The sequence below is a fragment of the Gallus gallus genome, chromosome 23 (assembly GCF_016699485.2).
Source record: "Gallus gallus isolate bGalGal1 chromosome 23, bGalGal1.mat.broiler.GRCg7b, whole genome shotgun sequence".
Classification (NCBI taxonomy): Eukaryota; Metazoa; Chordata; class Aves; order Galliformes; family Phasianidae; genus Gallus; species Gallus gallus.
The window spans coordinates 4,476,644-4,502,822 of record NC_052554.1 but is presented as its reverse complement, the minus strand read 5'-3'; the positions used below and the strand labels follow the sequence as shown (position 1 = coordinate 4,502,822).

Here is a 26,179-nt window from a genome sequence, read left to right as displayed (position 1 = left end):
GATGTCAACGTATTCACAGAGCTGTTTAAAAAAAGACATTTTCCTGTTAAAGGAGCTGGAGAATTTTAAAACGTTTGGAACTCGTGAAGGACAGAAGTTTCCTGTTTAAAAAATAGAGCTCATTTTAAGCCAGAAATGAAACACATACTGAAACATTCAGCTCTGCCCCACAGCCGTGGTCTCCTCTGTCCCGTGCCCACAGCTCTGGGGGGTGAGGAGCACAAAGGCACAGCCGACCCCAGCTTTGTACAATAAGTTTTATTGATGGTTTGTCAATACAATCAAGTACTGCAGTTTTAGTTCTGAAGAGAAGGCCAGTTTCTGATCACAAAAGGAGTGCATTTTAAACCAACTTTTACTATGACAGACAGTGCATGTAATAAGTATTTACAAAACTAAAAACCTCTATATACTAGGTTAGAAATGGAGATACTAGAGGCAAATTAAAAAAAAAATAGTAAGGATTTGTATATAAAAATGCACATTGTAATGCAGTTTTCATCATTAAAAATAGACATACTTCATCCAACCCAACCAGTTTCTTGAGCATGGCCCAAACCAAATCCCACGCGCTCAGGCACACGACACAGTGACCCTTCCTGCTGGCCAATGTCACACACTCAGTACTCCAGAACATCTTCCTGGCCATGCCTGGGTTGGTGAGCAGCCCCTCGTCCTGTGCATCGTTCTTAGAGCCCATGTGTGTGTCACAGCTCTGCCTTTCTGCCTCTACATACAACAGGTGACGCGGCTGCGGAGGGTTGGTGACGGCTGATGCTCTGCATGTGAAGGGAAAGTGAGATTGCAAAACAATATCTACAGCGCTCAATGGGTTCCTGGTTTGGTTATAGTGAGTATTGCTGTCATTGCTTTTTGCCAGCTAGAACATGACGTTTGCAGTAAACCAGAACAGAGCAGAAAGGCTGAACGTAGGTTAGAACACAGTATAAATAAATCGCTTTGTTGAAGAAGAGGACTGAGCTTCCACCTGGGAGCAGCTGGGAGCACGTGGAAGCCACTGACCTCCTGCAGGTAGTGTGCACATCAATCGCACTGTGTGCCACAGAGCTGCTGCCAGAGCCAGGCCCAGTGATGCTGGGATCCACCTCACCAGCTCCAGTCTGTGCTGCATCCCCAGGAATCACTCGGATGGAGGAGGCACAGAGACACAGGCTCTGTCCTTGAGCCCTCCTCCCAGCCCGGGCTTGAGGAAAGCATTCGAGCTTCCACTTGGACATTTTGGGATTCTTTTGGCTCCTGTTTCTGCTGGGAAATAACCGGCTGTGAGCAGAACCCAACGGGCCTGGCACCTCCCTGCTTTCAGGACTTATAATGTCCAGCGGCATCAGAGCTCTGGGGCTGCGTTTCAACTTGAGAAAGTTTCATCACGCCACGACTTGCAGCTCTGCACGGAGCAAAACCATTCCGGGGAGGGAATCCAACCCCAGCTGCTGCCCCTTCAGCTTTACACCTCCTTCGTGTTTCTTACGTGCAGGGCTGGGGATGTTTTCATGTTGGAAGCCCTGCGTGGCAAGAGGCAGAAACACGCGACAGGCTTAAGGAAAAGAAAGAGAACACAACCAACAGACCAAAGAAGTTGTTTAAATATCTCGTACAGTCCATCTGGAGAACAGCCCCAGGTCTCATTCTTGCTACGTTTTGTTTCTTTGGCCATAGAGAAGGCTTTAGGAAAATGTAAGGCTGACAGCTGCTCAGCTGGTGACCAAATCTGCTGCTCCCTTAGGGATGTGCCCTTGCAGAGGGACACACAGCGGGTTACCTCCAGCAGCACGCAGCTCGCCTGGGATGAGAGCTGCTTTTCTCTACGTGCAAGTGGCGATCGCTGCTCTGCCACGAGCAAATCTGCAAAGCAACAGAGTTCCATTCCTCCTGTTAGCAAGGACAGAGCAGCCACGTGGTCTGCATCCCACGTTCCTTCCCCAAAACCTCGCAGCTCCCGTTTGGGTCGATGACATCTTCAAGCATTAGAGAACAAAGTGGCAACGACAGGTGGGAATGTTTTAACAGAGGAAGGCACCTGGAATGGCGCGCTCTCACAGAACCATATTGCACTACACTTGTACATAGCATCGTTGAGTAGATCATAGCACCGTTGTACGACGACGGAATGGAATGTCAGAGTGATCGCTGCTCCTTGGTCGAAAGAAAGAGAAGATGGGAAACACCGACGTGAAAGCTGACGCGTGGTGAAGGAGTGGGACAGTACGAGCAGGCTGTCCGGGTGCAGGAAGGCCAAACTCCATCTGCTGGCACACCGCAGTGCCGTCGTGTTGGCGTGGAGTGATGTGCTGGGAGGCCAAGTCTTTGGGCTGCAAAGAGACGTGCGGGGTAGGAGCAGCCCTCGGGCTTGCTGGGTTAATGCAAGAGAGGACTGCTGTTATCACAGGGGTCCCAGCGTCCCTGCAACAGGCTGTCGTCCTCCCAGAGACCGATGCCTGGATGGTTTCGTTCCTAAATATGCTGGGGAAGGGCTAAAAAATAATATTTACTTATTCTAAGAAGGTGCTTATGCATAGTGTTCCACGTTCTCTGATTGTAAATCCAACCACACTGGATCCGGAGTGAATCAGACACTGCTTCAAAGCAGCTTGAAGAAACAGGCATCAGGGAGACCGAGACCTGGACATCAGATGGTTTGGGAAGGAAATCCTCAACCCAGCAAGGATCTCTGCGTTTGTGGTCAGTGCTCGGGACCCCGTGCTGGTCAGCAAACACACCATCCACCACATCAGCTGTGTTTATTTGACTGTACTCAGAATGGGAAACCAGGGCACTCATTGTAGACTGGAGGGGTCCAGTCCGCCATGCTACCCTCCGGATCATGGAGCAACGCACTGCATAACCAGATCCTTGCCATCCCGAGCGAGTTCCTGTGTTTGATGTGCAGTCACTGGGGGGAAATCTATTCCAAATAGGCTTTGCTGAGAAAGTTGCTCCCTCCCTCCCTTCCTCCTGCCCTTAAAAGGAAAGAAAGAAAGAAAAACTTCTCCTTTCCGATGGCCCCTTTGACTCATGGATCAAACAGTGTGAAGCAATGTCCCGCCGCAACGGCTCGCGTTCTTCCCAGTGATTTTTTGTATTAATTTTAATTTTTTTATAAAAAAAAAAAAAAACCAACAACAACAACAAAAAAAGACAGTTTATGGCTAAAGTGGGTGAGAAGGAAATGCGCCCAGCGGCCGTTATGTGGGGCACAGCAGGAACCCAGAGAAGGAGGAGTGGATGTATTCCGTGGAGTACAGCCCGTTGGCCTGGTCAGAGGGCATCTGCACCCAGACCTGGTCGTTCTCCTTCAGTTCAAGCACGGCACTGCCCGACGCCTGGTCCAGGTACCCCTTTTTGTACTCGTCGTAGGTGTAGGTGGCGGGCACGTTGTTCTTATAAAGAGCCACCCAGACGTTGGTCCCTTTGACGTGCACGTGGTAGGCAAAGTAGTAGATGCCAGAGATGGGGCAGGTGAAGATCCCCGTGACTGGGTTGTAGCCGTTGTGCCCGTTGTACAAAGTCCTGTCGAACTTGACAGGCATGCCGGACGCCGGGAAGGGGGAGGTGAGGATGGCGGTGAAGGCGGGCGCGATGCGGGCAGAGAGCTCTCCTCGGCCGTACTGCGGCTTGCCCGGCTTGCCGTTGCCCAGCACGGCCCCCTCCACGCCGCCGTCAGGCAGGTGCAGCCCCGCGATGCCCGTCTCGTCAAACACCCCCGGTGCTCCCGGTGGCCCGGGTGGCCCAGGCGGGCCGGGCGGCCCGTTGAGCCCCGGTGTTCCCGGCATTCCCGGTGGGCCGATGGGGCCGGCCATGCCGGGCTCGCCCATCTTCCCCTCACCGGGAACCCCGGGGAGCCCCGGCTCCCCTTTGAGCCCCGGCAGCCCCTGAGGCCCCATGGGCCCTGCGGGTCCCTGCAAGCCGGGGATGCCGGAGGGGCCCCTCAGCCCCGGTTGCCCCGGGATCCCACCATCCCCTTTGGGCCCGGGGCCGCCCGTCAATCCCGGCACCCCAGGGAGGCCGATGAACCCCGGTTCTCCTTTGGGGCCCGCCGGGCCGGGGGGGCCCTGTGAGCCGGGCAGACCCCTTTCTCCTGGCACTCCTGGTTTCCCTGCAAAGCCGTTTGGGCCCTGGTCACCTCGCATCCCCGGCATCCCCGGTGGCCCACTGGGCCCCACATCGCCCTTGGGGCCTGGCAGCCCATGTTTGCCCGGTAGGCCCATGGACCCTGGTGGGCCTGGTGGCCCGATGACACCGGCAGGGCCCTGCTCGCCTGGCTCACCATCGACTCCGGGTTCCCCTTTATCGCCAATGGCTCCTGGCACCCCGGGCTGCCCGCGGTCTCCTTTGAGGCCGGGCAAGCCTGGCTTCCCGTAGCCTGTGGCGCCTGGTAAACCGGGGGGGCCGCGGATGCCCGGTTCCCCCTTTGGCCCCATGGGGCCCTGTATCCCTGGCACCCCTGCGGCACCGGGGACACCGATCCCATCGATGCCGGGCGGCCCCCGTGGCCCTGCAGGGCCAGGCTCCCCACTGACCCCCGGCCCCCCAGGGGGGCCCATGTCACCCTTCTCCCCTGGTGCACCAGGCAGCCCATCAAGGCCGGGTTTGCCAACGCCAACAGGTCCTGGCGGCCCCGCAGGGCCAGGAGGGCCACCATTGCCCCGTGGCCCCGGCAGCCCTGGTTTCCCCACTCCATTTTCACCCTTCATCCCTCTCTCCCCACGGGGTCCTGGCTCTCCTTTGGGGCCAGGCTCACCCCGAAACCCTGGCAGCCCCGGGCCACCCTGGGGTCCAGGTTTCCCATTGACTGAGATGCCAGCAGGCCCTGGCAGCCCTGGAGGGCCGGGCAGTCCTCTGGGCCCTTGCTCTCCCCGCATGCCAGGTTCGCCCTTGGCTCCGGGCATCCCCTTCATACCCGCCTTGCCAGGCAGTCCTGGGATGCCGGGTTTCCCAATGCCGGAGAAGCCAGGGGGCCCCGCAGGCCCCGGCTGACCATGCATGCCCGGCTTCCCTGTGCCTGGTTTTCCTGGGTAGCCGGGGGGTCCGGGGGGGCCACGTGGGCCGGGCTTCCCTGGTGGTCCGGGCTCCCCTTTGAGGTCCATGGGCAGCAGCGGCGGCATGTCTGCAGAGAGAAGAGAGCACGGAGCTTTACTGGGGCGGCAGCCGGCTGGGGACACGTCGGGCCGCCATGTTGGGGTGCCTCCAGTTGGCAGCACCTCCATTTTGCCCCACGCTGGGGCTGAGGGACGCGGTCAGTGGGCATGGTGGGATGGGTTGGGGTTGCACTGGGTGACCTCGGAGGTCTTTTTCAACCTGAATGGCTCCATGATGAATGACCCAACCTCCCCAATGAGGTTGGGGCCTGGAGATCCACGCATGGTTGGGTCTCCTTTGGGATTAAAAAGAAAACGCTGGCATGTACTTGAGAGCCCAGAGAGGCGGTGTGTGACTCGTTAAGACACGCCGGTGCCGTTCTCTGGCCCCGCTCCCCCATCCAGCGAGGTGGAGAGAAACTTACAAAGGCAAAAGCGCTGAGGATGGAGGAAAAGCTCCAATAGCTGCGAGGGAAGCGCAGCCCCGACTGCGTCCAAGTGAGTCAGCCCAGCTGGGAGCGGGCCGCCGCCGCCTGCCATCTCAAGAATTTATAGAGCTCTTTTGCAAACGGATATAAGAAAGAAAGTAATGGGCTGAGAGACTACAAAGCGAGCAGGGCCGGATTACATGCCCACCGCAGCTCCGCGCGAAAAGCGCAGACGTGAGCATAAATCACCCCCTGAGCGCGGGCGGTGCTGCAACACATGACATGGGGAATGGGTGAGAAAGGGTCAACGCAGCAAAACCCCTTCAGGGAAGCTCAGAATGAAGGGAAGGCTTGGCAGGACCACAGCGAGAAACGTGAAGGGCAGAGACCTCAGCACCTGGAGCTCACCCAGCCCAGCACGGAGCAGGGCAGCAGCTGCCAATGCGCCGATCCCCCCTCTGTCAGTGGGAGGAGGTCTGGGGGGATTTGAGGCACGTGAGAAGCCTAACAGCAGCAGTTCGCCTCCGCTGAGCACAGCAATGCAGCGTGGCTGCGTCCCAGCCGGGTGCCCAAGTGTTTGTCTTTTGGGGATGGAAGCATCCTCAGTGCTCATCCCCACCGCTCAGCCTGGCCCATGCACTGTGCTGCAGCACAGGGCGCTTGGCAGCACACGGTAAGGGAACTCTCATCTGCCATGGCACTGCCGCTGTGTTTCTGCCCCTCACCCCAGAAAGCGGTGTGGGAAAGCAGGGAGACGTGAAGTGCTGCATTAAGGCACATTTCTGGGGCTTGAATTCTGGAAAAATTTTTATCCGGAAAATGATTTCAATGTGTTTCCTCCATTCCCCCCCCTCTCCATCCCCCCCCCCGTCCCCGGCCCGGTTTTATTTTTTCCTTCTTGCCACGGTTTGAAAAGAATTAATTTTCTAGGTCATTTTGCATGGGATCAGAACAAGGATCTACAGCTGAGCCCGTGGAAGGGAGAAGTGCGCGCACGCAGCCGCACGGCGCAGCACAGCACAACGCCAGGCATGGGCTGCCAGCGTGCAGGCGGCCAAAAAGCAGACGGGAAAACCAAACCGGGGACGTTGGTGGGGAGAAACTGGGACATTGCAGCCCCAGCGGTATCCGATTTCAAAAGCCCATGTCTTACCACAGACGCATGTCTCGGAGCTCTGCATTTCACAGCAGCAGCATGGGGTTATGTGTTCCCCTCGAAGCATGAACAAAGCTGCTCTGAATGCTAATGCTCCGAGCCAGCTGGGGCAGGGGAAGGGGAAGGAGTTCTGTGAGCTCTCGCCTCGGTCCCGCAGTGCATGGGTGCTGCCATACGGATCCTAGTGGCCATCCCCTGCCCATAGGTGTGCCCGTTCACCCTGGGCTCTGTGTTGGGGTTGGAGCAGCTGCTCGGCACCCCAAGGCAGGCAGCCCTGTCTGTCTCACTAGGTGGCACCAGCAGCCCCAAAGACCAGCCCTGCCCCCCCAGACTGGGGTCCCGGCCCCCGCATCAGGGTGCTTGGCACGGCCCTGTGTCCTGAGCAGGGCAGGGGGCCAGCAGGGATGTGCCTTGCCAAAGGAGCAGTTACACAGGACGGAGCTCAGAGGGATGTGGGAGCTACCGGTATCCCCACCTGCCTCCATCTTTCCCATTGTTATTTTGGGCAGTGAAGGCTGGGGGGCTCAGCAGGGGCTCTCCATGTGCTGTTTGCTCTGCTCTGTCCTGAATTGCTGCAGCCCTGTGCCCACTCCAGCCTGGCACCTGTGAAACCCCCCAGCATGCTCGCTCCAGCACCGCATAGAGGTAGCACGAGCTGCCCTGATGCGTAGGGAAGGAGGAGGAAAAAAGCAGGAAAAGCAGCAGGGAGATACTTGAATCGAGGCCCATCAGCAGCTGAAGTGCTGCTCTTTGGTGAGGCTGTGCTGGAAGGTTGTGTCTCTGGCTGGGATTCAGAGAGCAGCTCTATAACAGCTGAGAAGGGGGCAGGGAGGGGGGGGCTCCCAGCACACTTCGGCTCCAGGTTTTGCTGTGTGTTTTCTGACACATGTGCTGAGCTGAACTCCTGATAAGCCATTCCTCCCAGCAGTAAATCAGCCACCGGCAGCTGAGCCTTCTCCAGTTTCTCCTCCCAGAGCCAACACTTGGGCTTCCTGGAGGGTCCAGCTCTGAGTGAGCCCGGGGGGTCCCGGTGGCTGTTAACCCCTTGGAATGCCCGAGGGATCTGCCCCATCCCAGAGGCTGGCTCCAGGGGGGATGCTGTGATGGTACCAAAGGTGGGGCTCAGTCACACCCATCACTCCCTATCCTGACTTGGAGATATCACCCTGGGTGCTGGGCACTTCCTTGGCATGGGATCTGCACCAAGAAATGCTGGAGGAACTCAGCCACTCTCAGTGCTTGCTGTTTGCAGAGAGGGCGTGGAGTTAACGAGTGCTGATTACCCCTGGGTCTGCTCACTGATGGACCCACCTGTGCTGTCTGTGCTGCAGTAGGACTGGGCACAAAGAGAGCAGGGCTCTGCAGCAAGGGCAGGCAGGGGGTGCACGCACACATACAGGGCATGGAAGCAGGCAGGATGTGCATGCACAGTATGGAAGCAGACAAGGTGGAAACAGGGCAGCTCAAAGCCAGCGGTTATGAAGGGCTGTGGCTCGGCTGGAAGCTGCAGCTGGGCTGGCTGCTCCCTGCAATGACCTCAGCGCCTCTGCCCCTGCGAGCAGCACATGTCGCCTGGTGGGGATTGATTTAACACGTGTGGTGGAGGAAATCACTCTCACTTGCTCTCTTTGTGCTGGGCTGGGTCTCCCAGCTCGGGCCTTGGCCCTCTCTCCTTTCCCAACTGGTGTGAAACACAGACAGGGAAACAGGATAGGTGGAGGACGAGCCCAGAGCCACTGCAAATGGGCGGCATGGGAGGAAGAGAGCAAAGGGCTGTGGGGCTGCTTCATATACAAGCTCCCAGAGTGAGCATCCCCGGGGATGTGACCAGGAGGGGCACAGAGCAGGAACCAGGAGACCCCGCAGCCTGAGCCATGGGGTCAGCTTCTCTGTGCTGATATCCCCTCCGCTTTTTTTGGGGGGGGTGGAAGCACCTGCTCAGTGGGCACTGACCGTGGGGCGTGGGTGTGATGGGGAGAGCTTAGTGGTTGAGGGGTGTAGTGAGATGCTACGGGATGCCATGGGGTGCCATGGGATGCCATGGGATGCTATGGGATGCCATGCGATGCAATGGGATGCCATGCGATGCAATGGGATGCTATGGGATGCCATGGGATGCTATGGGATGCCATGGGATGCTATGGGATGTCATAGGATGCCATGGGATGCTATGGGATGTCATGCGATGCCATGGGATGCCACGGGATGCTATGGGCTGCCATGGGATGCTGCAGGCAGGTCTCCCGGTCTCAAAAGTCAGCATCACCCCCACCCCCCCAACCCCCTCCGAGTGCGCCCCTTACCAAGGTACTGCCCTTTGCCTTCCCGAAACGGGGGTCCCAGGGGCCCCTTCACCATGGGCTGCATGTACTTGACCTGCGCGTATCCGGCCGCTCCTCCCGCCGCCGCCGCACGAAGGCTGACCAGCAGCAGCAGCAGCAGCAGCACCGCAGCGTCCGGCAGCATCCTGCTCCACAGTGCTCCTGCGGACAGAGCGGCAGTGAGGGGGGACCCCGGCAGCACCGCGATGCCAGCCCAGATCCCCAGGAAGGGCCCCAAAGGGATTGGAACCCCCCCCCAGCGAAATCTCCCGTTGCTTTATGCACCCCTGGGTGTGGGAACAGCAGCCCCAGCCCGAAGGGTCCGCTTATGGAACACAAACACCCTCTGCACAGACACCACTCCTCCAGCAACGTGTTCAGTGCCAGCTCCGTGCAAACAGACTGATTGGCAAAGGGCACTTATTTTGGGGAGCTTAAAGAACACGTGATGGCAAGGAGCTTTGCTGGTTGTTTCCCTCCTCCTCGCAATAATTGACCCGTGGTGGTAATTAATGAGCATTAAGCCCTTCTTTGCCTCTCCCCGTCGGGGCAGGGCTGCTGCGCGCCGGGATTTCATCGGAATTTCCTGGATGGTTTTTGCTGAAACAGCAGTGAGAAAAAGAAGCAAGCTGCGGCGCGGAGGGGAGAAATAAATACAGCAACACAAATAACATTAAGGCAATTAAGCAGAGGGGACGGGGCTGCTCCCTGGGCAGGTGTCGGACGGGTCCTGCGCGGCGCTGGGCAGTGCCGGAGGAGCGCCGTGCTGCTGTCTGTCAGCGGGGTTTAGCAGAGGAACGCTTCTCTTTATGAAGCATTATTTTACAGGGATCTGTTTAAGGGGGGAAAAATCCCATTTTAAGGGATTGCAGCTGTAAAAATACGGTTTCTGCTAAATAAAAGAGGAGAACAAACCCCTGAATCAGCTATTTATTTGTTTGCCTTACCTGGAATGACCCCCGTGCCTCTGGCTCTGACTTCATCCCATCCCCTCCTTCCCCATCTCTCCTCTCTGCCACCCAGGCCTTACCCAGCCACGTCCCCCCGTGACACAGCGTCCCCATGGGATGCTCCTGGCTGTCCCACTCCCTGGGAGCTGTGCACGGCACGGCACAGCCGGAGCAGAAGGGGATGTGTGCTCTCCCTTAAGACAGCTGAGGGGTTCCACTGCACTCATCCCGTGCTGGGATGAGGTGTGGGACCTCCGGCCCCCGGTCCCGCACCACCCGGTCCCTGCAGTTGGTGACTTCATAACAACCAAAAGGAGACATCCGGAGATCTGTGTGATGAATAAAGGGTGCACAGTGTGTGTGGGGCTCTTTCATGCCCAAGAGCTGCGTTACGCAGCACTGATTAATCGCTATTAGCGGCCCCTGTGCAACGGGTTCATCCTTTGGGGCTGCTCCTCCCATGGGGCTGGGAGCCAGCTGGGTGCCACCTGCAGGGATGGTCCCCATGCTCCCAGCTGTGGGGAGACGACCTGGAAACCCTCATATGGCACAGAGATCTCTGTTACGGAACGGAGAGCCCTGGCGTGGCACAGAAACCTCTGGTATGGCATGGAGACCCCTGGTACAGCACAGAGACCCCTGGCATGGCACCAAGATCTCTGGTATGGCACGGAAACCCCTGATACAGCGTGGAGACCCCCGGTATGGAGTGGTGGCATGGCACAGAGACCCCTGGCACAGCACAGAGACCCCTGGCACAGCTTCAGAGCGCACAGCCGCTGCACTCCCCCGGCACCACGTGAGCAGGACGTGTTAAAAACCCCTGGCACGCAATGAAAGCACCAGGGAGAGAAAAATCTCACACTTCGAGTCCAAGAGCCGAGACAAGAAGTGTCACCTTGTTCTCACAGGAGCGTGGGGCCGGGGGAGCCCCGCAGACAGGCTGTGCCTTGTGCTCCCAGCACCATCCGGCGCAGCCCCGGCACCTTCTCTGCTTTCTCCCCCAGCCCTGTGTCCCGGCCCCCGGCGCGGCCCCGCGCACACAACCCCGCACTTGTTCGTAGGGCTGTGGCTGATTTATGGCTGCTGTTATTTAAATATGAACGACGGGGCCGGCAGGCAGTGCAGCGCCCGCTCACTCTGAGGCTAATTATTTTAAAGTCAATATAGGCGGTCTGCGGGGGATCTGCGCCTGCGGTTGGAGGTCAGTGAAGCGGAGAAGTTGTTTAAACACAGCAGTAAAAGCCCCGTCAGTGCTGGGCACAGCAACCCCAGGTCCAGCCCTGGATCCAAGTGGAGCTGTACCAACCTCTGGCCACGCTCATGAGCCACCAGGAGGGCTGACACTGCCCCGTGCCCATCCCTGTGCCGTGCACCGGGAGTGCTCGGATATGGGGATGAGTGTCTGGGTGTGGGGATGGGTGCAGCACTGCGCAGCAAAACGCATCCCCCATCTCTGGGTGGACATTGCAAGGAGAAAGCGTGGGGCAGCATCGGCGCGTGGGTGGGCTGCACTTGGCCGCCACCAGGTCCCATCCAGCAGCTCCATCCCCGGTCATTTGCAATAAAAAAATACAGCAGGGAGGGTTTCCAAGCCCAACACGGGGCTGGAAGGACTCCAGAAGGAGGTAAATGATTGGGTTTGTGCTACGCATGCTTTAAAAATAATAATAAAAGGAGGCAAAAACGAAAAGTGAGCTATTGAAAGGGAGAGCGAGCACGGTGTTTCCGCAGGACGGGCTGTGGGAGCCAAAGCAGTGCATGGCCGAGCAGTGCAGGAGCACAGGGAGAGGTTTGGCACGGAGAGCCCCTAATGCATGACGCCGGATCGCAGCCAAAAGCTGCTGTACGCGCCGCGCGGATCCAGGGCCTCGCCCGGCCTTCATCAGAGGGAACAAGAAAACATTTTCTTTGACGAAAGAAAAACATCCCACCCCATCTGCACACAGCTTCCTGCTGCCCCGGTGCACCCATGTCTGCAGCTGGTACAGGGCTGGCTGGGCATGGCACGGCACGACATGGCGTGGCATGGCACAGCATCACATCGCGTGGCATAACACCGTGTTGCGTGGCACAGCACAGCATGGCATGGCAAAGCGTGGCATCACATCACATGGCACAGCACAGCATGGCACGGCATAGCATCATATTGCATGGCACAGTATGGCATGACGTGGCACAGCATCACTGCTTGGCGCAGCACAGCCTGGCATGGCACAGCATGGCATCACAGTGGACAGCACGGCACAGAGTGGCACAGCATGGTGTGGCACAGCACAGCACGGTGCCACATCACGTGGCACAGCACGGCATGACATGGCATCACATCAGATGACACAGCATGGCACGACGTGGCACAGCATGGCATGGCATCATCACATTGTTTGGCACAGCCCAGCACGGTGCAGCATGGAACAGCACAGCATGGCATGGCATGGCATGATGTGGCACAGCACGGTGCACTGCCCTTTGGCCCAATCACCACAGCTCACAGCGTGCTGCAGTCAGTGCTGGCCGTGTCCACCCACAGCACTCTGATCCAGGCAGGGGCTGCAGCCAAATTAACTGCAGAGCTGGGGGCTCCGTGCTAATTAACTCCTGCTGCACTAACAACTACCGCAGGCGATCAGAGCGCACGGGGCAGCTCAGGGCACGGCGAGGAGCAGAGCTGCAGCGGGATGAGTCGGAGGGCTGTAAGCACAGGGCTGCAGGAAGCTGCACACCGACCAGCTGCACTGTGCACAGCTGCTGCAGAGATGGCTGCACACCCCACGCTGGGTGCTTCGCCCTGTCCTGACTCGCCTCCCGGCACACCCAGGCCGTGTGCGATGTGTGATGTGCAATGCGCAGTGTGCGACGTGCAGGGAGCAGTGGGAAGGACACCCTGCCCCGAAGCGACGTCCCGGGGGATGACACATGGGACGTGGCACGGATGCACACGCTGCACGCCGCCCGTGGTGCTGAGGAGCCCGGATCCCCACAGCGGCGCTGACACCGGGGTTGGTGCCACTGTTGATCCTGCAGCCGTGGGGTCAGGGGTCAGCTAAGGCGGATTAGTGACCCCGGGTGTGCGTGTGCCGCGGAGCAGCAGGGCGTGAGCCCGCCACAGGGCACGGCTCAGGCCTTAATCCCTCACCCCCAGCTGTCAAAACCCTGGGCTGATCGCAGCTGATGTGCACCGTGATGGTGGCACCACGGTGCCTACAGAGCTGCGGATGCGCATTGGTGGGGATGCAGATCAGCACGGAAAACTAGGGCCCCGACGTGTCCAAATGTGGTGTTTCTGCTCTTAGAACCCTTATCACAAACTGCTGTTTCATTGCATCCAGCAGCAGGTGGGTCCTGCCTGCTGCACACAGCGGTGTTGGCAGTGCTGCGCCCACAGCGTGGTGTGAGGCATCCAGCAGTGTGGGTGCTGGCAGTGCTGCAGGTCTCCGCACAAGGAGCACACCTTTGGGATCACAAAGAGCAGCTTCTCACCCAGCTGTGCTCAGCCAATTAAGAGCTCAGCCAATTAAAACTGCTCAGGACTTAAAAGCAGCATGCTGGGTCTGCTCTGCAGCTGGGTGTAGGATGCTCTGCTTTGGGTTCAGCCTGGCTCTTTGCACCCTTAGGGGGCACAGGGATCTATGGGTCCCTGTGGGCATGTCCCCCTGCACCCAGCCCCACGGAGGGCTCCGACTCCAACCCCAGCTCTGCCAAATCTCAGACTGAGCAGCACTAATAGCAGGGTTGCCTGCCAGGTGCATAGTTGGACCAGCCAGGCTGCACATGCCAAACCACAGGTATTTTATGAGACGTTTCCTGTTATGAAGACATTTTTGTGGGGTTTCTTTTTTTTTTTTTTTCCTTCCCTTCTTCTTCCCCTCTCCTCCTCCTCCTGGCAGAATGGTGCCTGCCCAAAACAAAAGGCACGGTGCACAGCGGGAGCTGAGTGCCACTTGGTGAGGGTGGTGGTGCCAATGGGTCACATCCATGTTGTGCATCACCTGCTGGGCACCGTGGCTCCAAACCATTGTGCCATGCTGGTTTGGTGACAGCGTGCTGTGCTCCAGGCGGAGTCCTCAGCCCTATAAGCTATGCTGTGCTGTCCCACACTGCGGGGCTGTGTCCTCGGGTCGGTTCTGCAGGGTGGGAGATTGAGGGCGTTCTGTTACCTGTTGCACGTCCTCAGCACTGCTCCTTTTCCCTGCAGTGGGATGGGAACAACAAACCAACAGCTGCACGGGATCAGCCCTGAGCATCTCAAATCCCAGGCACCTGCTCAGCACCCTGCTGCACCTGCCCCTGCACCACTGGGGCTCAGTCCCTGCACTTTGTTTGGGGGTGCTGAGGTCCCAGCATCGCCCACGGTGGGAAGCTGAGCAACAGGTGGTGTTGGGGACTGTGGGGCTGCCCCGGCCAAAGCACAGCTGAGCCCCAAAAGCTGAGCATTGGTTTGAGGCTGGGCAAAGCAGCTTTTCCCCCTCTTTGATGCAGTATGTTTTATAAATAAATGTAATAGCATCCGTCTGGTCCCACAGGGATGGGCTGTCTTGCTTTCTGGGCAGGTGCTGAGGATGTGCTTATAGTTTGTGCCTGGAAAGCCTTCAGCAGATGCCACTGAGTGAGCACTGCTGGGAGCCCCAGGGGGACACCTCCTGGCACCCCATCCCTCCGCATGGCTCTGTGCTGAGCATGGAGCAGTGAGCCCCGTGCCCAGCTGCCTTCCAAAGAATGGATGTCCTCCATCCATCGCATCCTCGTGCCACTGTGTGGACACCCCCATGTGGATCCCAGCACTGTGCAGCATCCCACCGTTCCCAGCCTGAGCACCACTGTGCTCCCTGTCCCACCCCAACAGCCACATTCCCTCCTGCATTTGTGCTGTGACACTACGGGTGATGAGGACCTGGTGGTCCCCAGACCAAATGACCCCCAGCTGGAGACACAAACACTGCTTGAGCTGAGGCTGCCATGGGCTCATCCCACCCTGGGGATGCGCAGTGCCACCCCAGCACCCACAGCCCCTCCGGTCCTGGGGTAAGTGCAGGGAAATCTTGTTTGTGCTCCTCTAATATTGGCCTTCTGTTTTGCATTTGCTCTTTCTTCAAAGATACGGCGCAGCCTCTGCCAAGATTCCTGAGGAGATATCCTCAGCAATGCAGACCACGCTCCCCACCAAATTCAAAGAAAACAAATGTCAGGCCAAGGATTGATATGAAATAGTTTAAAAATGAGAAAAAGCTGCCTTAGAGCTAGGTTTACATTAAAATAAATTTCGGGACCGGGAGCCTGGGCTGCTGGGAGGGGGGCAGGAAGGATTGGGTTCCCGGGCAGTGAGGTGCTGGCCCCGCTCCCCCGGGCGCTGCTCCTCCTCGGCCCCCCATCCTGCCCGTCCCCATGGGGTGCTGGGGATGGCACCAGGTGTGGGGCCAGCGCTATGGGGGGACAGAGACGGAGGGGGGCCCCTCGCCTGGTCCTGCCCTCGCTGTGCCCTATAAGGATGACTGACAAGCCCAGCCTCAGCCGGGGGATTTCACGGGTTTAAGGCATGTGACTTTTCTCTGCGTTCTGTCAATTAACCCATTAAAACAAATAAAAAGTGTGGCGGCCCCCTCCGCAGCCGGCCCCGAACACCCCGAACAAACACCCCATCCCTGTGGCTCAAAGCGCAGCACCCCGCGCGCCCCCATCCCCGCCACCCCCACGGCTTTGCTCTGCATCCCTGCTCCATCCCAGCGCCCGTTTCCACCCACCCCGACCCCCCCCCCTTCCCCGAGCAGATCCGTGCCGGGCCGCGATTCTCAGACACCCTCCGTTTGTGTTATTTCATGTAATTGAATTTATGCGAGCCGCCGCGTGGTCCCACAAAGCCCGAGGTGTGCAGTGGAAACTCTGACACGGCGCTACCAGAAACCGCGCTCCCACCCCGCGCCGCCGCCGGCTCCGGTTTCACATATTGCTCCACGCCGAGGATGGGTTGGGGGGGGGTCGGGGGGCACTGCAATGTGTGCGCCCCGCTGTGTCCCCCCTCCCTGCAGAGCTCAATTCTTGCTGGGGGAGGCGGCGCAGTGGGGCTCCGCTCCGTGCCGGGGTGATGCTGTGTGCGCCCCGTGGCACGTGCGCGGCCGTCGGGACGGAAGCGGGTTGGGTAAAATCAGGTCTTCTCAATTTTTTTTCCCAGAATCTTGTTTGGAAAAAATGCGTCCGACGCCGTCACGAGGCGTTTCAGCACCACTGAATCAGCTGGTTTGATTTTTCGGTTCGAGTTTTTCTTAATTTTTTTTTTTTTTTTCCCCTGTTGTTGTTTCTGTAATTCCCACATTTCTTTTGTCTCAAAGCTGAAAGCCTCGCAGGGAATTCCAGCTTCTCCGGGGAGTGCTCCAAACCTCCCAGCTCCCTCCGAACCCCTCAGTCCAACTCAGTACTCATCCATCCACCCACCCACCCATCCATCCATTTACCCTACAGAAGGACCCACCCTTACCCTACAGTTGGCCAGCACCCACCACCCTGACGCTCAGCACCACGTCCCCAGCGTTGGCCAATGTTCCCGTTGATGTCTGAGCTGAACGCAGAGCCTTAAACCCCAACTGATGCCAATCTGCTGCTGTCTACCTGAAGCCACGCTACCGAGGCTCCTAATTCCCAGTGCGATCCAATCTCTGCTCTTAGCTGCTGTAAAGGGTTCTGGGTCCCAAGGCCTCCCCCTGCCCAGACCTCAGCGTCCGTCCTCATCCCATCAGCTGAGCGCAGGGGTGGCTGCACAGAGGAGGATAGCAGCGCCCATCCCAAGGGGAAAATGAGCACTTCTGGCCCTGCATTGTGAAGGGAGCTCACAGGAGCAGCTGGCTCCAAACGAGTGGTTTTGGAGAGCTGCAGAGAAGTGGGAGATGTCTGTGAGCTCAAAGGTCTGGCAGCACTGCAGCCGGCCCTATGTCCCAGTGCAGCAGAGAGCTCCGGACTCAGCCGTCTTTACGACCGTTGATGCGCAGCCAAGCAAAATGCGGGACCTGGAGTTCAAGCAGCGGTGCAAATCAGTGAAGAAGACACAGAGTATTTTCTTGCTGGGACAGACTTGTTTCTGTCAGCCCGCAGATGAGCAGGCAGGGTCACTCTGTTCCTGCTAAGGATGCAGCCATATGCCCTCCTTGGAAGAAATGAAGCCCGAACCCGCTGGGCATGGCTGGCTGGGGCTGATGGCTGCGCACACCCCACTGCTCACCCCTTTCTCACATTTCTGCACCCTGCTTTGGCCAACAGCACACAAAACCCCACTGAAGGAGCTTTTAAGGGCAGGTTTTGCATGAAAAAGCCAAAAGCTGGCGGCGGCGCGAGGCAGTGCCCCGTGGCACGGGGGCATGGGACAGCTCTGCCCCTTGGCCCCTGTCCTGGCAGCGTCGGGTGCAGAGCCGGGGCCGAGGGATGCATTTATTACAAAACCTTTTGTTTAGGCTTCAAGCTGGAAAAACACTCAGCTCCTATTTTCCATGCAGAGCTCCGCTCCGGGCGGTGTCATGCGGGAGCCACCCTCTGCCCACGCTCAGCACCCGCTTCCCAAACCCCACAGCGCTCCAACCCCACACACAGCCCGGTGCCAGCCCGGCCTCACCACTGGGGCCACCGCTTGTTTCCATTATAAACCAGTTTGGCAGCAGGATGGAGCTGCAGGGGCTGAGGCCGGGGGCCATCCCCTCAATGTCCCTTTGCTACCTCTGCCCCGTGCCAGGGGAGCGGAGATGAGGCAACGCGCGGTTCATCTCCGCTTCACACGGTGTCCTTTGGCACAAAGCACCGGGACACCATTTACGCCATCCATCCCCACGGGTCCGGGATGCTATGGGGCTGCGGGGGCGGCCAGGCACCATGCCTGCCCCAGGGCTGACCTCAGACCAGGCGCCTTCCGAGGACTGGAAATCACATGGGATCCCGGAGCGGGGCACATCCATCACCGCACAGCGCTCCGGAGACGCGCTGTCCCCGGGGCAGGCAGGCGGCTCATCAATCCCATCTCTGTTACCAAATTGTGCAAGTGGCAGGGATGGAGTCCAGAGAGCCCAGGCACGCAGGGCACCCCACGGGCTGCCAGGAAAGCACGGCTCCAGGGCACTGCTGGGAAACAAAGCACCTCTCCGAGCAGCAAACGGCCCAGGTGCCGGGCAGAGCCATTCCAGGCCGTGCCCACAGTGCCTGCGGGAGCAGCCCTGGGTGTGTTCATGTCTGCCTTCTAGGAAATGGGCAGAGCGAGGTTCTAGGAAACGGGCAGCATCAGAGCCCCCGGACTGAGCGTGCCGTGCCCCGGAGAGCTCTGCGTTTCTGGCTGCTGCACTGCTGGGCCTGCATGGGATTTATGGGACTTTGCATGCGGCAACGAGACATGGGGAAAAAATTAACTCGACCTATTCATCCTATTTTTCGAGAGCACAATTCTAAAAGAAAATAATACAAGAGCAGAAAGGCATCCCTATCCAACCCAACAGCTATTGTGTGGGGAACGGTGCAGGGAAGGGCTCCGGGAGCGGCGGGTTGGGCTGGGGGCAGTGCTGGGGTGGGTGATGCCAACGGAGCTCTGAGCTCAGCACTGAGCAGCACAACCAGCCCTGCCCCACGCCGAACACTGCGGCCACGCGAGCCTTGGCGGGGCTGGGAGGCTATTTCGGGAACTTTCAGCACCACCCAGAGAGGTGTCCGATGCTTTTATTTATAAACCCGCTGGCTCCTGCTCAGCTCCGTGCAGGAAAAAGCCCCGTGGAGCCAAAGCGAGCGGAGCCAGCAGCATCCCTGCATGGCAGGGGGTGATGCTGGCCGGGGTAAGGATGCTCCAGCTGAACTGGTTCAGAGCTGCAGAACCAGCCCCCATCCCTGCGTGCTGCTGCTGGGCTGCGGGCGCTGCAGCCGCCCCGAGGTGAGCGCAGACGAAGCGCAGTGCTCCGGGGACTGGGCTAATGGGGTCCATTTGCCGGGTAATTCTTGGAATAACAAATTGTATCATCCAAAACAGCAAAACCACAAAAGGGGATCGGCTTGCAGCCCGCCTCACCAAAGCCCCTCGTCGGGGGCCCCGCGCCCCCCAGTCTCCAATTGGAGAAAACTCAGCGTAACCAAACGAAGCAGCACAGCCAGCACAGAGCTGCCCCACAAAGCCCACAGTGAGCTCTGCTCAGCCGGGATCGGACCCCAGGGAGCACAGCGTGCGGAGCAGGCCATGCCGGATCCATCCCACCCTGCAGACTGCACAGCACCCAGCAGCAGCCGCTGCCACCCGCCTGGCAATCACCCACAGCGCGGCCTCACTGGCATTTCCCTGACCTTTGGGACAAACGGGGCCGTTCCTCCCACGGCCCTGCAAATGCCAGACAGGGGGAGGCGGCTTCTGGCTGCACCCCGACCCCACAAAGGGACGGGAGGCCAAGGGGGCAAAGCTGCCGTCGCCGATGGGCTGCCAGGAAAAACAGCAAAATCTGGGTGTAGGAGGGGGAAAAAAAACCCTTTCCTTTGCTGCGGGACCGGGCAGAGGCTGCGCTGCTCCCCGTGTGCTCCCGGTGTGGGGGGGACCAGGGAAGCCCCCACCCCATCCGTGCACTGCAGGGAATTCGGGTCTGCCCGGCAGCGCTCCGGGTGCATTCCTGCCGTAAGCACCGCGGATTTGCTGTGCTTTAAGAACAACGACAAGAATGTTTCGAATGAAATTAATTCTTAGGAGCCCCACGTTTCATCAAAGCGCTGCCCGGGCACGGCTTGGCACGGGGTCAGTGCTATAGGTTGGATGGGCCTTCCCTTGGGGGAGGAAAGTACCGGTATGGGTATAAAGTGATGGCAAATCGTTGCCCGTGCACTGATGGAGGAGCTCATCCGAGCTCATGGTGTGCACTCAGCACTGACACTGCACACCCTGTGGGAAATAACTACAAGAGAGAGCCCTGTGGTAAGGAACACAGTGGGTGCAATGGGCGGCAGGGAGGCAGGACCGGGCACAGGGCTCGTGGTGCTCAATGCCACGGTGAGCAAAGGTGTAACACAACAGCAAAAGCCCCACCAGCTTTCTGCCTGCAGCCAGGGGAACAATCACAACCACAGCCCCAAAGCTGCTGTGGATGCTCAGTGCATCCCTGAGCGCGCATCAACCCAAAGCAGAGCACAGGTGAGGTTTTGGGGTGAGGTTATCAGTGGGACCTCTCTGGGCCCCGGAGGACCGGGATTGATGGCAGGGAGCAGACAGAAGTCTCGCTGCTGTAACCCAAAGCCCCGACGTGGGGGATCGGACCCGGAGTGCCAGGCTGTGCTATCGGGATTCAGCAAGAACAGGGCGCTTGTTTCTGCCCTGGCTGGCGTGGAGAATACCTTTCTGAAACCACGGACAATGCGTGTTTGAGGCTGAAAATATGCTGCTCTGGCAGAAGCCCACATAGTTAACCTCGGTGGGCACCGGCGGCTCGCACAGAGGTGGGATGGCAGAGCTCAGCGCTGACCCCACGGCGCTCAGTGCAAGCGGGAGGCACGGCGATAAGCGCTGAAATTAAAGCTACGTGGAATGCGGGCAGAGCTCTGCAGCTCCCGCTGCGCCGGGGCTGTGCCGCCTTATCAGCCCCGCCGTGCTGTCCTGACACCGATATCCCCCCGGCAGCGACGTGCCCCGATGTGCACCCGGGCTGCGGGCTCTCACCCCGAGGAGTGGGGCTGCAGCTGAGCCGGCGCCCCCAAGGGAAAAACGCAGCCCCGGCTGCTGAGAGCAACCACAGCGTTCCGATGGGAAGCCATAAATCGGCCCCAGGCTCTCAGCCCCCCATGAGTCCTTCAAAGAAACCCGGGCTGAGAGCGGGTGAGCTGCCGCGGGCACCACGTGCTGTGCGCAGGGTGACCCCAAAGCTCGGCTGCTCCTGTGGCAATGGGGCACCCCCGGCACTGATTGGGGGGGGGGGGGGGGGCAGCCCCTCTGCAGCTGTGGGGAAGGGGAGGAGCCCCGCGTGGCTGCAGAGCTGGGCACGAGGCGGTCCGGCTGCGGGGCTTTGGTTCCAGGGCGAAACAAAGAGGAGGCTCTGACTTAGGCTAATGTGCCCCAGAAGAAAGGCTGTGTCCTTGTTTGCTCCCGCGGCCGCATTGTCTGCGCATAAAGGAGGGGATCGATCTCACCTCGATACCGGCGGTATCGTCTCATTCATCTGGACGGGGCTCTTTACGAGACCCCTTCTTTACAATTTAGATCCCTGGGAACTTGGAAGGCAGCGGTGAAATAAAACCCTCCGCAGGAACAATAAAGAGGCTCTCAGCAGCCACCGAGGGAGATGCACACAGGAGGTGCGGCCCCACAGACCTGGGCTTTGGGGTCTGCAGTTGGGGGGCATTCCCGGAGCCATATCCTCCCCGGGATGGCGGCGTTGCTATGGGGCTGTGAGCACTGAGCCCCAGTGCGAGAGCTGAGCACTCAGAGCAAAGCAAAGCACCCGCAGTGGGAGAGCCCTGCCCGTGCCTTCCATCCCCTCGCTGCCTGCGCAGAGCAGCAGGTGGAAACGCAGACGGCTTTTCTCCCTCCCCGCCAAACCCAGTCCTGCACGGAGGCGCCTGGAGAGTCTCTAAGGACAAACATCTGTGGATGGGACCGAGGGATGGGCCCGGCCCCAGGGGAGGCAGCGAAGATGAGACCCTGCTGTACAGCAGCCGGGGATTTGGCGGAGGTTCCTTCCTGCGCTCCGCAGCACCGCGTGAACTCAGATGACACCGAGGCCACGGGAGGCCACGGAGCCTCCGCAGATGTTTGAGGGGATGGGAGAACACCCCATGCAGCTGCTTTGGGGCTGCTTTGTTCCCTTCCCCTCTCCTACCAACACTCAGCTCCTGTCTGCAGCACTCGGGAGTAGTGCTGGGGGGGGTCCGGAGGGGACACAGGGGTGGGATGTGGGGAAGGAAGGGCGCAGCTCCTGCAGCAGTGGGGAAAGCAGGCAGCGATCCGAGGTTTGCAGCCCACGGACCCCACTGCCCGGCACGACCCCGAGCAGATGTGCTCAGGACATTGAAACCCGTCCAGCCGAGAAGGCCTCGCGCAGTTGGGTTTGATCTCAGTGCTTTGATGTCCGCAGACGATGCGCGGGGTTGTGCAGAGAGCAGACAGCCCCGGGGAGGGGGTGAGGCACAGAGATGTGACTCAGGGACGGCTCCGGCACAGGGGGGAAAGGAAAAGAGGCTTATGGTGTCTGCTGGCATCGGCCGCCACGCGGGGACGGCAGCGTTGGGCTGAGCCGTGTCCCCATTCCTGGCATCACCTGCAGCCCCACGGGGCTCTGTCCTATGGGATTCCTGCAGGGCTTGGGATTTTCTGGTCACCTCCCCAAAATATCCAGGGGAGAGCGGGGCAGAGGGGCAGCGACCCCCTGGGTGTGAGCCAGTGCCCACCGGTGCCCCCCAGCCTCCACAAGCAGGTGGTTAATTGCCATAATTAGTGCCCAGGGCAGAGCACAGCTGGGGAGATCTGCGTCAGCCCGACAGCCTGCGCCCCTCTGAAAGGGGAGAGCCCGGGAGGGAGAACTGGGGGAAAAAACAACTGAAATTCAGCATCTCCTCCCCCCTCCCCTCCCGGGCTATTGGGTCGTGTTGTCACAGACGCTTTCTTTAGCACAGGGGAATGGAAACTCTGCCGCTTCCCGAGCTGCGGACAAGTTGAAATATGAGAGAATGACAGGGGGAGTGTATGAGAAAGGGGAAGGGAAGGGCCCTACACACCCCTTCCATGGGGTTAATGCGTTCTGCAGGTGGCCGTGCCCGGCGCTGTCAGAGCTGTGCTGGGTGCACAGCACATGGGGAGCTCGGTGCAGTGCAGCACCCGGGGGCACGGGGGCTCACCAATGGAAGTTCTGTCCCTCATGTCACAGATGCCATAGGGGATGGAGCATGGGAACCAGGCGCATTGGAACCAGCATCACAGGGGGTGTTGCACAGCCCACAAGCAGCGAGCGCTCGGGTGCAGCACGCATTGCCCACACCCTGCTCTGGATCAGCTCTGAGCCCCCTATAAACCTCTGAGCATCCCACAAACCTCTGAGCCCCCTACAAACAAAGCCCTGCAAAGCAACCCCCCCCAGCCATACAGTTCCCTTACAGCTCCTTCGCAGAGGAGTGCCCCAGACACACTGCGTGGAGATGAGAGCCCCCCATGGGCACCAGCCCCACACCTGAGTGCACCCCGGCTCGGGCATCACTGCTTTGCTTGAGTTCCTCCCAAAGCAGTGCTCCCCATCACAGGCTTCCAGCCCCTCCAGAGCACACAGATAGCCCCAGGGCCATGTTTGACCCCCCCCCCAACACTTGGGCCATTGCTGTGTGCTCAATTCCCCCTGCAGCACTGCTCGGGAGGGATTTCTCAACCACGCGAGCACAGCGGGTGCAGAGCAGCCCTGGAGGGGGGCAGGGATGCTTGCCCTTTGCCACCCCACAGCAGCAGCCCAGCAGTGACAGGAGCCCCACGGGTGGTGCTGGGGGCTGTGACCCCAATGCTGGAGCAGACGGCCGCCGCAGCGCTCCCCCCGCGCCGCTCTCCGAATGGGAAACCGAAAACCCAACGCTGTGCTGAGCCCCTGCCAAGAGCCACGGACAGAAATATCCTTGATTTCACCAAGGTGTGAATAACTTCTGACACTTCTGGGGCTTACTGCCTTCAAAATCCCCCAGCAGTCCCCATTCACACTCCGCACAACTGCGTTTCATATGAATGGAATATATGAATCACTGCAAAGAATTTAAATGCTCGTACAAAAGGAAAGCTCCCTCCCCGCAGCCAGGCTCTGCACAGCCTTGAACAAAGGCACGGAGGGGAAGGAGCCCAGCACAGGGTCACCCAGCACGGCGACACCCGTGGGCCCGAATGGGACCAATGGGGCAGCTCCGCACTGAGCCCCCCGCACTGACAGCGCTTCCCAAAGTCCTGAGGAGCCCCCGACGGCTCTCAGCTTCAACCCTCAGCCCCGGCTGGAATGAGCTGAGAGGGAAAAGTGCTTTATTTTCATTCCTTCGCCCCGGCGTGTCAGGGAGCCCCACACCCTGCAGTGCGGCAGCGCGGGGTTCTGGGGGGGCCGGGGCGGCTGCTGATGGAAACCGGGTGATTCCTCCTTGCAAGAATCCCTTTTTTTTTTTCTTCTTCTTCTTTTTCTTCTTTTTTTTCTTTTCGGAACAGTTTTGTTTTCACTGCTTCTCTCCCCCCCAGGCAATAGGGCGAGGAAGAAAAATGTAATCCGAAGCCTGGCTGGGGTTGGGGCTGCCAGAGCTCCCTGGCATCGCGCTGCCTGCCGCAGCCCGGCGGTATCCGGGGGGCAGCGTCCCCCCCTCCGTGCTCACATCCCCCCTTCACACTCACACCCCCAGCTCAGCGCTCAGCCCCCAGCAGCCGGGATAGGGGCACAGCACTGTGCCACCCCCGTGTTGGGCAATGCCCCTGTGGGGGTCTCGCAGCCCCCCCCCCCACTCCCCCATTCCCAGCCCTAAGCACGCACGGTTCGGTCCCCGCACGGAGCCGCTTTGTTTCCCAGTGTCCCTCGCAGACAGATCAAAACTGCATTTTTACAGAAGCAATAAAAATCCCAGGAATTCACCGGCCTTATGATTTATTAAACATGTTCCCTATAGCAAAGCCGCCCGCAGATGAGAAAATAGCGGCAGTGGGTTATTGCTGCGCCCGCGGGGAACGGCCAGGGGGATCCCGGCGGGTCGTTGGGAACGCTCAGAGCTGGGGGCGCTCGGCGGAGCAGGAGCCAATTAGCAGCAGCTCTTGAACGCAAGAAGCACCTTGCTCTGCCCACGGTGTTTGGGAACGAGCTGCCCCCATCCCGCTCCATCCCCGCTCGGGGCAGTGTTTTAGGGTGAAGCTGCGTCCCATAGGGCCAGGGCAGCCACAGCCCCACACGGGCACAGCCCCGGAGGGCTCAGCCCGTTCCCCATCCCCTCCTGCCCGCACAAACGCACTCTGTGCCCGCACGAAGTTCGGAGCGCGATGCGGTCGGGCAGTGCGGGGTCGCGCTGCGTTGTTCGCACCGGGACGGCGCTCGGGGGGCGATTAAACGGGATCGGGGGGAGTGGGGGGGCGACAAAAGCTCAAACGAACTGAAGAGCAGCGCGCGGGCGAACAGCCCTCCCGGACAGAGGGTTGGAAGAGCCCCCGCGGTGCGCTCCGCACGGGGAAAAGTAATCAGCGCTCCGTCTGCTGACCGGACGGCCCGGAGCTCTGCGCGGAGCGCGGCCACACGTGCGCGCAGGTGAGTGCGGGGCGACCTTACCTCGGCCCGGCGCTGCTCAGGATCGCATCGGGGGGCGGCCAGGCTCGGCTCGGCTCGGCTCGGCTCGGCACGGGTCCTGTCGGCACGGCTCGGCACGGTACAGCCTGCCCCGGGCGCGGCGGGGCCGGGACGGGGCCGGGGCCGCTCTGGCTGCGGGCGCGGGGCGGTGCGGGGGGCGCGGAGCGGGGCGGAGCGGGGCTGTGCGGGAGTGAGGGAGGGGGCGAGGGGCCGGGCAGGGCCGGGCCGGGCTGGGCGGGCGGCGGGCAGGCTTTCCTCTTCTCTTTTTTTTTTATTCCTATTCCTTTTCCCTTCTTTTTTTTTTTTCCTTTTTTTTTTTCCTTTTCCTTTCCTATTTTTCTTTTCTTTTTCTTTTCCTTTACTTCTATCTTTCTTAATACTTTTATTTACTTTCATTTATTTAATTACTTTTCATGTTACGACTTTTCAGCAAATTCTTTCCCAGCGTTACTCCTTCCCAATCGCTGCACGGAGGCAGTGAGCAAAATCAATCCATAAATGCAGTCACTCCCCTCTCCCCCCATCCACGGCCCCATCCCTGCTGTGCCGGAGTGATCACTTCCTCTGTGCCCCACAGGTCGCACCCCCCAGTGGGTGTTGAGGTGTGCAGTGCTGTGGGGATGCTGGTGCTGGAAATAGCAGCCATAGGGGTGGGAAGATATCACCCAGGAGCTGTGTCTGCCCCTTGGCTGGGTGCTGGGGATGGGATGGGGTGGATGGGATGGATGGGGTGGATATGGTGGATGGGATGGATGGGGGCTCCATCCTCTTTCCCCTTCTCGGACTGTCTGGGAGCTGGGGCAGTGTGCTCCTGCACTGCTCCAAACCACCCACAGGCTCCTTATGCAGACATAGGACCGGCGTGAGCAGTACGTCCTGTTCTCCTTTGCTATGGTGGGAGGGTATCACCGCCCCAAAACTCCTTCTGTGGCATGAAGCCGGGCTCAGCACGGTTCTGAATTGTGCTCCTC

The 26,179-nt window shown here is 59.5% G+C and overlaps 1 protein-coding gene across 1 annotated transcript; it reads right to left on the bottom strand.

The window, feature by feature from the left end:
- Nucleotides 1-243: 243 nt before the first annotated feature.
- On the bottom strand, nt 244-25,226 carry COL8A2 (collagen type VIII alpha 2 chain). Its single transcript, XM_425780.8, has 3 exons — nt 25,191-25,226; nt 8,984-9,163; nt 244-5,125 (listed from the first exon to the last, which is right to left on the bottom strand). The coding sequence occupies exons 2-3, from the start codon at nt 9,144-9,146 to the stop codon at nt 3,204-3,206; spliced, it is 2,085 nt and encodes a 694-aa protein (XP_425780.4). The 5' UTR covers nt 9,147-9,163; nt 25,191-25,226; the 3' UTR covers nt 244-3,203.
- Nucleotides 25,227-26,179: the final 953 nt, after the last annotated feature.

Bases quoted from the DNA above. Each gene is read 5' to 3' on its own strand.
- COL8A2 (XM_425780.8), bottom strand. From the start codon at position 9,146: ATGCTGCCGGACGCTGCGGTGCTGCTGCTGCTGCTGCTGCTGGTCAGC. The intron at 5,126-8,983 runs GTAAGGGGCGCA...TTCTCTCTGCAG, and splicing joins AGGCAAAGGGCAGTACCTTG to ACATGCCGCCGCTGCTGCCC.